The sequence below is a fragment of the Blastocystis sp. subtype 4 genome, assembly GCF_000743755.1.
Source record: "Blastocystis sp. subtype 4 strain WR1 chromosome Unknown seqid_0298, whole genome shotgun sequence".
NCBI lineage: Eukaryota > Bigyra > Opalinata > Blastocystidae > Blastocystis > Blastocystis sp. subtype 4.
In genome coordinates, this window is record NW_014569249.1 from 1 (window position 1) to 12,152 (window position 12,152).

The window sequence follows — 12,152 nt, forward strand, 5'->3', positions numbered from 1 at the left end:
GATTGGACAGAAGCAACATCGCCACACACAAACTCAGCTCCATTGTTCTATTGCTCATTCATTTTACATATTCTCACCTTCAACAGATCCACACAGAACTTGGCAGTGTCTTCACAACAACAGAAGGCCTTCATCCGCATCGTAGCCTCCTCTGCATCCACACTCTTGTTTGTCTGATCCACAAATATCACCTTATTCGGGAAGTTCAACAGATTGTCTCCAGCCACAGGCACAAACGCCTTGCCATTCACAATTACGTTGTTATTCACAGTCAGTTCCTTCGCATCCACTTCTTCTCCTGCAAACACTCGGCTCACACCATCACTCGTCAAAACAGCATTATCACTGCAGTATCTGTGTCTCACTCTCTCTCCATAAACCTACAGAGCACCTGCTTTCAGTGCATTCAATGACACATCAGCGCTCAGTCCACACACCAACACTGTGTTACCCTGCTTGTCTGACAGAACACTGCCTCGCACCACGCTCTGGACTACTGGACCCTTTTTGCTAACCTTGGTAGCAGGCTTATCAGGCTCGCTTGCAGCCACTGTCACTTCCACAGTTCCTCGTGCTGTATCCATCTGCTGCATTGTTGCTTTCGCTACCTCCTGCCATCAACCCCCACTCTCAACCCTACCTCCAGTACACGCTCAATCGGAGTGTCACCTGTAGCCAACACTGTTAACGCCTTGCTGTGAGGATCCATTCCTGTAACTGTGAAACTCTCCTCCATTCCTCGAGCCACGATCACACTTAAGGGATGGGGTGTCATTGCATCTCGCTTGGGCATGCGATGCTATACGTGAACTCAACAAAACAACCTTACAAGCATATTCTTCAGAGCCATTGCAGTTACTGGATCATTTGTCACAGAACGGATACGGAGTTCTGCACAACGTCCAGAACAAACACCAGCATCCTCAACATAGAGATTGGGAACCTGAGACAGGAATTCCTTCACCTAGAGTTCATCTCTCCACTGCTCCATTACAGAATCGCTGATGTCACCGAAGTCACCTTTTTTCGTTTGTACATCCTTGGAAGCAATGTAGGTTCTGGTACACACAGCATTCTGATTCTCGTCGAGCTCTCCCTTGCTGTTGGTCTTTAGAATATCAGCAGAAGGATTTCTGTAAGCATTTCCCCAAACGGTGAACCACTCGTTTGCCAGGGCCCAATTCAGTGAATAGTCCTTTCCAGCAGATTCGCGAGGGAAATTCTATTTATTAGTCCCAATTGCACTCTCAAGAAGCACTTACAAGGAGATCAGAGTCATTGAAGGGTTCAAACTGGAATAGGTCTTGTGTCTTCATGTTGCTAATGTGCTCATATACAGCACTTGAGGGAGAAGCTGCCGCTGAGAAAAATCTCATAGAACTTCTCATACAAAACAGCTTCTCTGTGCATCGCACGAGTCCCTTCATAGCTTTCAATCTAGCCTGCATTCCAACTCTATTTGTTGCGTTTCTGCGACAATCGAAAACAGTACAAAATCAAGACGATTTTGGGTTATTCAAAAAACAATACTATCACACATTTGCTGCCATATCCACTAGCTTCTGTATCGACTATACTCACATTCAAACAAAAATAGCTACTGTATCTGTCAATTCATTCATTCCCTCCACATCTTCCCCAAATAGTTGAATCTCCTAAACATCACATTCACCTCTCACACCTTGCTAGGAGTGTCATCGGTCTGAAGAAGTCAAATAACGTGATTCTTCCTTTGAAAGTAGTTAGATCAATAGATCTCGGATATACATCACACAATAGTCGTTTCAAGCAATTCTATCCATAATTCTATTCTTACATACTCACAAGACGCTCCTTTTCGTTGAAAATTTGCTGGAAGAGATAACAGTCGCTCCAATTCTACACATCACAAAGACAATTATGTCCAACACTCATTCGACTGCTAATCACCTTTGTTCTGAAGGACTCGTATTTCTATCTCACAGCTCTAGATCATTCCTACTTCATCATCCATATTGCTGATCGCATCTGTAACTCTTTGGAGTTTGAAGTTTGGATATTTCCTCCAGATGAAAACGATTGAATTGATACATAGGAGCTTCCTTCTGTCAATACTCAACAAATCTTGGATGAATCCCTTCCCCAGATCCATCGTGGAAACGTCTTGGTCTGTTATGGGTTGCAAGAACACAGACCAATAAACACCATCATTTAGCGCAGGGTTCTGGAACAAGTCACATAATTCATGGAATTGTTGCATCGAACCAAAGGAACAGCCAAAGAGGAGACACGGTCGTGACTCATAGATCTTCAATTTCAATAGTTCTTCAATTTGGTCAAGAATCGGTTTGATTTCCTACTTATCAACTCTTCTACAGATCCACACAGATGTTGGTATATACAAAAATGAATGAATAAAACCTGAATAGGCTTTGTGAATCGACTCTCCTTCTCCAAAGAAGATAGTTTGAAACTTTGCTCTCAATTCAGGACTCATACATTTTTCCGTCAATGCTCGAATAATGATTTCATTTGTCTACAATGAAAGAAATACTTTGCAAAATACACTTGACTCCTCATTTTCTTCAATCATCCGATGACAAATAGGACACTTCTGGTTTGTCTAGACTTTAGCAAAACGGATCTAGTACCAACTTGTTTCCATTGCATCAGACAATAGCTACAGAATTGATGTCCACAGATGAGGGAAATGGGCAACACTCGCTCCGAATGACAGAGAGCTATGTTTTAGGTCTATGATCAATCCTACAACAATGGAGAGGGTCTATACGTCTTGATTTGAATGAAGCTAGGAACTGAGAGAAGCGTGTACCCATTCGGTAGAAAACTGAAATGGGGTTGGCGCAAAAACGACGTAACCTACCACATTTACCATAGAATCGTTTGGGAGGTGAACGACTTCTGACATTCTACTGTGGATCTGTGAAATTAACCGAAAATGGAGAATAGCGAACAAACAGGACTATGAGAAAAGGGAAAAGAAATGGCTTCACTCACTAAAACTCATATTGTGACCGATTTGGACATTTTGCTCCAGAGGAACTTCAAATTCATATGTCACTTCTGGGTGATTCAGACGATGCAGTCTCTGCAACTCCTTCTTAGCCTCATTACACATCACCCGTTGTAGTATCTCCACTACCTGCTTTACCAGCTCTGGATCTTCCGGACAGTCGATAATCAGCTCATCGTGGATCTGAACACGAATCTCACATCCTAAAGTCTCTAGCTGCGGCCATAGTAGGATCATTGCACATTTGAGTAGGTCTGCAGCCGAGCCCTGGATCACACTATTCACTGCCTGACGATCAGAACGAGTCTTGTCTTCTGTAGTACTGGGATCCAGAGACCGGCGTCGACCTGCCAACGTCTCCACATAGTGTTTGCCTCGTGCTACCTGCATAGTAGAGTCGATAAATCGTTGTAGACCTGAGAAGCGTGTGAGAATACCAGATCTAAGTTTGGTTGCAGCATCAATTGTGATATCAAGTTTCTGAGCCATTGAATCTACTCCCATTCCATAGCATAATCCCTATTCATCATATTCATCACATCTTCCTTACCAGAGTAATCACCTTTGCTTGATCTCGTTCTTGCTTTGTAACCTGACTTTGCTCCTTTCCTAATATAAATGCAGCAATCACACAGTAGATATCCGACTCACTCTGTTGATGAAAAAGACTGTTCAATTGTGAGTCGTGACTACAATGTGCAAACACACGCATCTCAATCTGTGCATAGTCTACACTCACCATGCAATGACCAGGATCACATACAAATGCACGTCTCACTACCACTCCTTTGTCTCCCAGTCGTTCAACACTTCTCTAGATTCTCACTTCCTCTCTCAACACTCACCTTGGGGAGACTCTGGAGATTAGGTGCTGTAGTTGATAGACGGCCTGTTCCTGTGGCCATCTGATTCCAGGTAGTGAAAATATACTCAGTGCCTTGAGTGCAGAACAAAGGCGTCACAATTTCCTTCTTCAATCCATCCAGATATGAACTGTGTAAAAGAGTCTCCTCTAGCTCCTACCTTAGTAACTTTGACAACCGTCGGTATTCGATCAATAAACCTGGCAGAGGATGCTTACTCTTCAGTGCTTGAAGTACTCGCTCGGTTGAGGATCGAGGAGGATATCCAGGTGGGGAAACTAATTTGAGTTCATCAAACAACACTTGACAGACCCGCTTTGGAGACGAGAGGAGGAAGGAATGTCCAACACAAGTAGCAGCTTCCTCTTCAATCTTCTTCATCTGTTCTTCGATAAGTGGCTTATTTTGGATGAGAATCGAGGAGGAGACTCGTAATCCTGTTGCCTCCATACGAGCTAAGAGAGGGATTAGTGGCAGCTCCACATGAATGTAGGCAACTTGAATAGAAGGAGGCGTATGGGAAAATAACTGAGTCTAAGATGAATGAACAGTACCACAATTACGTGTAACGATCGAGTATCTTCGAGAAGCTGACGAAGTGCCTTCTCTGGGATCTCCTGACTCCACAAGCTGGTAATCGGATCAGATGAGGAGTCAGTATTCAAGAGATGAAATAGATTCTCAGTCAGTTGTCCTATCCGTTTCTGTTCTTCTGTATTCTCTTCTTGTTCTTCCCGAGGTGTACACACAGCCAGAGGAGTATGTGTAGAATCAGGATCCAGAAGCCAGGAGAGAAGATCCACATCACGAAGGGCTCGACAGGTCCGACTGGTAATGAAGTGGTGATGAACATGTCGTTGCGCATACAAATCCAGAAGACGAAGCTGACGCTTGGCATTACTCGTGACTTTCAACAGAGATTCTGTAGAGAGATACACTTGAATTAGCTCGAGAGAAGGTTCAATATCACTGATAGGAGTTTCAACATCACCAGCAAGAGGAATTAAAAAGAGTGAATCATTGAGAGTGAAGAGAAAGGCAATTGGAAAGATAGATTTTGTTATATCATCATGAACTGTCATATCACTCTATTCATAAGTATTAAGAATCATTAAACACTTGATAACTCACAGAACCATCATTGAACACGCAACAGAAACTACTCTCCTGTTCGGAAGTGTTCTGGAGAGTGGCTGCCATTTCAGGCACTCTCTCTTTCTCAATGACTTCACATCCAGAAAGAAGTTTCTGCAGATTCTCCTTCCAACTCCAGATCATACGTAGCAATGTCTTCTTTGGACGACGACCTCGTTTGGCTGGAGTCCCTTCCTTTCCTGCAGTCGCCTCTGTGAGACGCAACATAGCTTCAATACGACGCTGGGACTCACTTTTCACATCAGTTCCAGACTCCTCAGTTGATGGCAGATTAGTCCCTGTATCGTCATGAGACATTTTCCTGGATACTGGAGACTCATTAGACTGTTTGAATTCATTAACCTCACTCAAGAGTTGTTTGCGTGTAGCAGCGAGTTGTTTGCGACTTGTCTTTTTCCTCTCCGTCTTGCTTGGAGCTTTCCCAGTGATCATGATACCGCCTTCGAGGTAGTTGGTGCGCTGTGCATAATACTTCAACTCACTCTCTTTCTCTGTATCCACACCTAGAACCTCCTTCCAATACAGCGCAGATAAACTCTCCTTCTTAGGACTGGGACGCTTCCCTGCACCTTCTGAAGTGGAACTCTCTCCAGAACACGTTACAAGCTACTTTTCAATCTCACTTTCAGTTCGAACTTTCTCTTGTCGGGATGCACCCACTTTACTACTCAGCAGCGTGTTGATTGTAGAGGCCTTATTTCCAGAATGAGGGGATCTATCTATTGAAAAAAATTAGTTTCTCTCCACTTACTTGATACATCCTCATTGCTAAGAAACAAATCCCATTTGCTCTTCTTTGCAGATGGGATAGGAGAGTCTGGTGGTGGTAGCGTTTTGGTCATCGTTGACTTCTTCAGCACACTCACGAAGTCCTTTGCACACATTTCCAAACTCTGCTTTTTCACTGCCTCTAGGAATAGTCGGATCTGGGCTCAACTTACTTGGATCAACAACTTTGATCGAATTCTGGGATGACTTGAATAGGGTTGGATTACTTTGGACAGTTGGGCTTGAAGACCTCGTTGTTGCTGATTCCAAAAAGGGATTTCTCGGTTTGTACCATTGCGACCATCGCTCGTTTTCATCGTCACTCATTCGCAGAAGTGTCCACAATTGATGGAATAAAACAAAGAACGCAATAAAACGGAAACAGAGAGAATGGAATAATGGGCGGGATTTCCAAAAATTAACTAATTGGGTGACGGAAAGTTGAAGGACCGAAGACTAAGTTTAAGAGAAGGAAATTGAAAGGATAGGTTGAAATCGAGTTTAACGAATTCACTAGTTGGACTGTTGACGGATACAACGTATAGAAGCTCCAAAAACGCGATTCCACAAATGGAATTGGCAAGAATGATGATTACAAACAAATGATAATAGAATCGCGGTTCTAAGCCGTTCTGTTCCTATCAATTATACATGGTTCATGTTGCCGTTTCTTCTTGTATTGAATATGGAATTATTGATAAGCCTTTAGATCTGTGCACTCTTGCCTTTTATGGTATCGGCAGTGAATGTGCACATTGATCCTGTAACAATGAATAACGCCACATTTATGAGCCAAGGATTCTATATGTTTTCTACAAGGATGCCTTCTGTTGGGTATAAGTGATCGTATGTGTGTAATTATAGTTCTTCTTGGGACGGAAAGTCATATATCGCTGCTGAAGTATATTTATTACAGCAAGATATGCGGGTTCCATCGCAGGCCCATGTTGAAGTTTTGTTGTATGCGTCTAATTCATGCATAGGTTTTAGTTGTTCCTGAAGACATCTATCGAAACTTTGGATACGAGCAAGGAGGAGAGAGATTCTACTGTTGTGACTCTTTTGCTTTAAAAGTCTTTTAAGAACTGGAATGTGATCTATAGGAGAAGAGATGCTCGAAACCAGATCGATTGATTGTTAATAATCCTTATAATGTCAATTTTATTCACAAAGAACTTGATTTTCTCAGGAATGATCAGAATATTATCGTCTCCTCCGAAATTGAAGAGGATGGGAAGTATTATGTGGTGATTGGTTCTTGTGATCCTGGAACGAAGAATGTGGCTGTATCAGGTACGATTACTGCTGTGAATTATTATGGTCATTTGCCTGGTCGGCAATATGGTTTGTATCCATTCTTACGTTGGATCCTGTTCCTTTATCTCCTTCTCCTTGTTATCTGGTTGATCCGTTGTTGTGTATATCATAGAGAATTGTTAAGTGTTCATAAAATGATATCGCTTGTTCTGATTCTTGCTATTATTGATGTCTTCTTACGACAGCTTAACCTTGCTCATTTCAATGACTCTGGTGACTATTCCTTCTCTCTTACATTTGTTTCTCTTTTTGTGTCTACTCTCGACACTACTGTGTCTCTCTGTCTTGCCATTGCTATTGCCAAAGGGTCTTTCTCCATTTGTTCTCTCATATTTAGGTTAGGTGTTTCACGAGCCACATTAGACGGAGAGTTTTGTAAGATTCTGCTTCTAGGAATCATCTTTTTCACATTCACATTCTGGAGCAGTATCTCCTCCACATTCCGTCCATATAAAGATTGGAGTCTATGGCAGATCATTCCTTCAGCTATTGTGAGTGTTGTTACATATGTTTGGATTCTCACATCTCTTCAGAATACCATTGAAGAGTTGGCGAATCGGAAGCAGACAGGGAAACTTCAAGTATTTACTCAGCTTCGTAATGTGATTATTACGGCAGTTATTCTCTCCACAATTTACAATATCTTTTTTTCCTATGTGATCATAAAGGAGATTATCAACTCATGGTGGAAATATCAGTGGTTTTTCAACGATGGAGTGTGGTCTATATTCTATCTTGGCATCACAATATGTGTAATGGTAGTTCTGTTGGAATTGCTTGATACATAGTATTTATGGTCTCCCAATGAACTGTCCTTAGCATATGCATATCACCAGCAAGTAGCTACAGACGAATACGTCGAAGTGGAAGAGTATGAGATGCCTGAAGTCGAACTGCAGTCAATCACTGGCGGAAAAGTGGAGGTAACTGTATTAAATAATGGGAAACTGAAACCAATGGAGATATACTCTGTTTGTTCACAGTTCTAAACAAGTGAATATTGAAGGAGAAAGTTAAGTCGGGTTGGTGTAGTGGCTATCACGCTCGCTTCACACGCGAGAGGTCGCGGGTTCAATCCCCGCATCCGATACTTTTTCTTTTGCTTATTGTGAACAAACTCTTCACTTCCGTTTCTTTTGCAATACAATCTCATTCATCTCAGCTATCTACAGTCACAACCAGATTTGATTTCTACAGAATGGGTGTATTCGGCTACAATAGAACAGATATCATTATGCAGACTATATAACTGGACTTCTACAAGGGCTATCCGCTCCTTTAATCCATCAACCCGTTTTCGTATCTCTTGAATATCTACTCATCATTCGCACATAAAAGAGCATAATTGGCAATGGAATCTGTTTCAACTCTTCTCCTAACTGTTGTAAGGACTGGAGAGTTATTGTTGCTTCTTCGAGCGGATATTTCATTTGTTGAGCATATTCCTTCATGGAAGTTGCATTTGTTCCCACATCAAATTGATTTGCTACACCATCGAGATAGATAACCTTTCCGACATTATTATCTACTTCTCAATGATTTAATTCCGGAAATACATAATTTGTAGTAATCATCGATTCCAGAAACAGAGCACAACTGTGTATAGTCATTTCGAATTTGTTGGACTTGTTGCAGTAATGAATCAAACAGGTCACCCTTAACACCAATTTGAGAATACAACCGGTCTAGTCGTTGTTTCTATGTATCATATGGGATATCGATTTAATACAAGATTATCTATTTGTGAAGATTTAATACTACTCATGAAACGATAGAACGGGAAGATAATCGCCCAAAAAATAGGATCTCTTTTTAGTTATACTAACAAACAACCACAAGTATGTCTATTTTACAGTATTCTTCTTCTCTTGGAAGTATTTTTCCATTTCCGCCTTTCGTTTTAATCCTTGCACATGTCGCCTGTGAACTCTTCCTTGAAGGTGTTCTTTCCACTGTTCATCTCCCACGATCACCTTTTTGCACACATCACATTCATGCTTAGTATTCCGTCTACTCCTTATTCATCTCTTCAGTACCAACGCAACAGATTGTTGATCCCACAATGTCTGATTTACTTTGACTTCTGGTAGAGTTCCATCCAATAGATGATCTACAACATTCGCTACAGGAGTTAATACAGTTTGATCCCATGACTCTAACTGGCTCGTATCAACTTGAATCATGTGTTTGACTCGACCCTCCAATCGGTTCCGGATCCAGGTGATTTGTCTACTGTCTCACTCGTACCTCTCTTCTACCTCTTTGCATACTGTTGTGTATCCAGTTTCACCTGCATCAACGCAGTTTGAACTTCGGGATCTATTCTTGATTCTATCACCCATTTTCAACCTTCCTTATTCAGCTCCTTTCGACCATTGAATGAACCTTCAGGAGTCAAGAAGAGAGGCATAAACTCCTTCAGACCGATCGCCTGCCACACGCCTCGCGACACATCACTGGTCTTAATGTACTGATTAACAAAACGAACATTCTCCTCCAGCATCCCATGCATCACCATGCTATCAACCCGCTTGTCTAAACGCTCGTGTAACACATCATCCCGACATGAGAGCCAGACAATCACATTATCGAGTTTCTCTTCATTATCACGAAGTTTATTCTTCTCTTTGCGGAGCATAGATGGAACAGTCCCTGTCAGCTCATAAAGACGCAAGTCAGAGAGGATTCGCTTGCGTTGATTAGGATGATGTGGATTATTTGGATCGATCGCTTGGAGTCTTGCATACAACTCCTCAGTTGTCAATGCATCTAGAGAGTCCTTCTTTGGAACGGGAATCTCAGTTCCATCCAACAGAGAATCCCAAATGAGAGATTGGATGTAATAATGCGTCCCACCGACTATAATAGGAAGCTTTCCTCTCGAGCAAATATCTTCAATGTACTTGTCAAGAAATTTCATTCAGATCACTCTAAGGATATCGTTTTCACTGCTTTGTCATGAAATTCATGGATTGTAATGTCCGTTTGGGGATCCACAAAATCAAGCAAGTGATGAGGAATTCCTTCACGTTCTTCAAGGGTTGCCTAATGCTCAACAAGCACAAACTTTCATACTTTAGCTGTTGCAACACTCAGTCCTTTATACATTTGCATAGCATCAGCATTTATCACTTCTCCGTCATATTTATGAGCCAGTTGAATTGAAAGTTTAGTTTTTCCAACTCCTAGGAATAAAAACAGGAATTAGACTACTACCTGTTGTTCCAACGATGAAAACCGCCTTTTTACGTATCATTTGCTTGATTTCGGTGGAAGCAAATCGAAGGAACTTTGAATTCATCGAGAAATAGACGATATTCGGTTATTGCGTCTGCCTAAAACGATCCGAACAAGTCATAAATGGATATCACAAAAGAAGAATTACAGATCTTGGTTGCAAAGGATGAAAAACCAAGACGAACTTCCTATATTATGATTCTTTGGGGGATCCTTGACGTCGGATTGTTTTGTGCATTCTGCTTTGGAATCGTGTATTACGGAGTGTCAAATCAATGGTCTACTTCCAATTTGCGTGTTCTTCGCTTCAATGAAAAGGGAGAGTTCACTATTATGCAAGTTGGTTTTCTATAGTTCTCCTCACCTAGATCACTGACTCACATTACGATGATGATGTGAGGGATACAACACTCACTCATTTCTGTCTGGAAACAGTGTTGGCAAGAGAAAGTCCTGATTTTGTTGCATTTACAGGAGATATGGTGACTGGATATAACTGGGACGGAAAACCAGGATGGTTTAAGAAGCAATGGCTCAAATTTTCGGAGCGGATGACGCGACTCCGACTTCCATATGCCTATGTTCTTGGAAATCATGATGTAGAAGTATGTAGAAGGGAGAGGATAAGAGGTAGGCAGATTTGTCGCGTGAGGCTATTGTTGCTTTGGATCGCACGAATCCCTTCAGTTTAACAGAGTTGGGACCTCCTGGACCCCACAATTCAACGAACATATCCATGTGAAATTCTTTCGTTGTTGACTTGACTAAGGACTATGTGCTTCCTGTATATAGCTCAATAGATCCCCAAAAGGTTGCAATGAATCTCTGGTTCTTTGATTCTGGAAATCGTGGTTGTGGTGGTCAGGGAACAGGTTTTGGTTGCATTGAGCGTGATGTCGTCGAGTGGTACCGGAATAAGAGTGATGCATTGGAGAAGGAGCAGGGAGCCCGACTTCCTGCCATGGCTTTTTTCCATATTCCTCCTCAAGAGTTCATGGATGGTTGGATGGCAGGTTTGATGCACAGACATGATGTGTAGCATTACAATACCACAGGACACAAGATGCAGGTGACAAGCTGTTCAGAGATTAACACAGGAATCGTAGATGCTTTCCTGGAAAAGTAAGTCCGATTACTGAGAGTGAATCGTAGAGGCAATGTAGTTGCTCTATTCGTCGGACATGATCATCCAAATGACTTTACTGTAGACTATAAGGGGTTGATGCTAGCTTATGGACGAAAGTCTGGATATGGAGGATATGGAATTCCTCATCAGTATGGTTGATTCTTGTCTTTTCCATAGTATTCGAAAAGGAGCTCGAGTGATCAAGATTAAGGAGAATCCATTCTCCTATGATACTTACTTGAGTTTAGAGAATGGAAATCGAGAATGGTTAGTTGATATGGGATGGACCAATGGTACTCAGACTATCTGTAATGGTTCGTTTCTTGTTTCTTCAATAATCATGTTGTAAGAATACAATGAAAAATCAAAACAAGAATGACCTATTTGTCTATATTGAATCTGAAATTTTATATAGAATTAGGGCCCTTATAGTACACTTCGGTCCCGATAATGTGTATTTGCAGGGACACTTCACAATTGCGTGTGTAACCATGGCTATCGGTATGGTTTGGTTTGAATTGAATTGAAAACGATGAAGCACACGATTTGATATGGATGGAATGGTTCTTATCTTTTTTGTAGGCAAGACTCAGAAGAAGATCAACAAGAAGGGAAAGGGAAAGAAGGTGATCGATACAATGGCAAAGAAGGAGTGGTACGATGTTCGTGCCCC

General features: G+C 41.7%; 5 protein-coding genes across 5 annotated transcripts; 2 read left to right on the forward strand and 3 right to left on the reverse strand.

The window, feature by feature from the left end:
• Positions 1-1,316, reverse strand: JH06_5552 (hypothetical protein; the record flags this gene model as incomplete). Its single annotated transcript, XM_014670275.1, has 7 exons — positions 1-47; positions 78-354; positions 385-611; positions 641-799; positions 830-964; positions 995-1,222; positions 1,263-1,316. Coding segments are annotated over 7 exons (1,127 nt in total), but the record flags the coding sequence as incomplete, so codon positions are not given.
• A 1,673-nt stretch (positions 1,317-2,989) lies between these two features.
• Positions 2,990-3,918, reverse strand: JH06_4185 (DNA polymerase I; the record flags this gene model as incomplete). Its single annotated transcript, XM_014670276.1, has 3 exons — positions 2,990-3,532; positions 3,564-3,827; positions 3,859-3,918. The coding sequence occupies 3 exons, from the start codon at positions 3,916-3,918 to the stop codon at positions 2,990-2,992; spliced, it is 867 nt and encodes a 288-aa protein (XP_014525762.1).
• A 2,611-nt stretch (positions 3,919-6,529) lies between these two features.
• Positions 6,530-6,881, forward strand: JH06_4186 (hypothetical protein; the record flags this gene model as incomplete). The annotated part of the gene is made up of 3 exons (XM_014670277.1): positions 6,530-6,633; positions 6,664-6,745; positions 6,783-6,881. The coding sequence occupies 3 exons, from the start codon at positions 6,530-6,532 to the stop codon at positions 6,879-6,881; spliced, it is 285 nt and encodes a 94-aa protein (XP_014525763.1).
• Positions 6,882-8,960: 2,079 nt separating this feature from the next.
• Positions 8,961-10,372, reverse strand: JH06_4187 (tRNA dimethylallyltransferase; the record flags this gene model as incomplete). Its single annotated transcript, XM_014670278.1, has 7 exons — positions 8,961-9,126; positions 9,157-9,345; positions 9,375-9,435; positions 9,466-9,995; positions 10,046-10,161; positions 10,192-10,301; positions 10,333-10,372. The coding sequence occupies 7 exons, from the start codon at positions 10,370-10,372 to the stop codon at positions 8,961-8,963; spliced, it is 1,212 nt and encodes a 403-aa protein (XP_014525764.1).
• Positions 10,373-10,663: 291 nt separating this feature from the next.
• On the forward strand, positions 10,664-11,828 carry JH06_4188 (metallophosphoesterase; the record flags this gene model as incomplete). Its single annotated transcript, XM_014670279.1, has 7 exons — positions 10,664-10,696; positions 10,722-10,958; positions 10,988-11,091; positions 11,146-11,366; positions 11,409-11,475; positions 11,506-11,628; positions 11,657-11,828. 7 exons carry the CDS (start codon positions 10,664-10,666, stop codon positions 11,826-11,828), a joined length of 957 nt encoding a protein of 318 aa, XP_014525765.1.
• Positions 11,829-12,152: the final 324 nt, after the last annotated feature.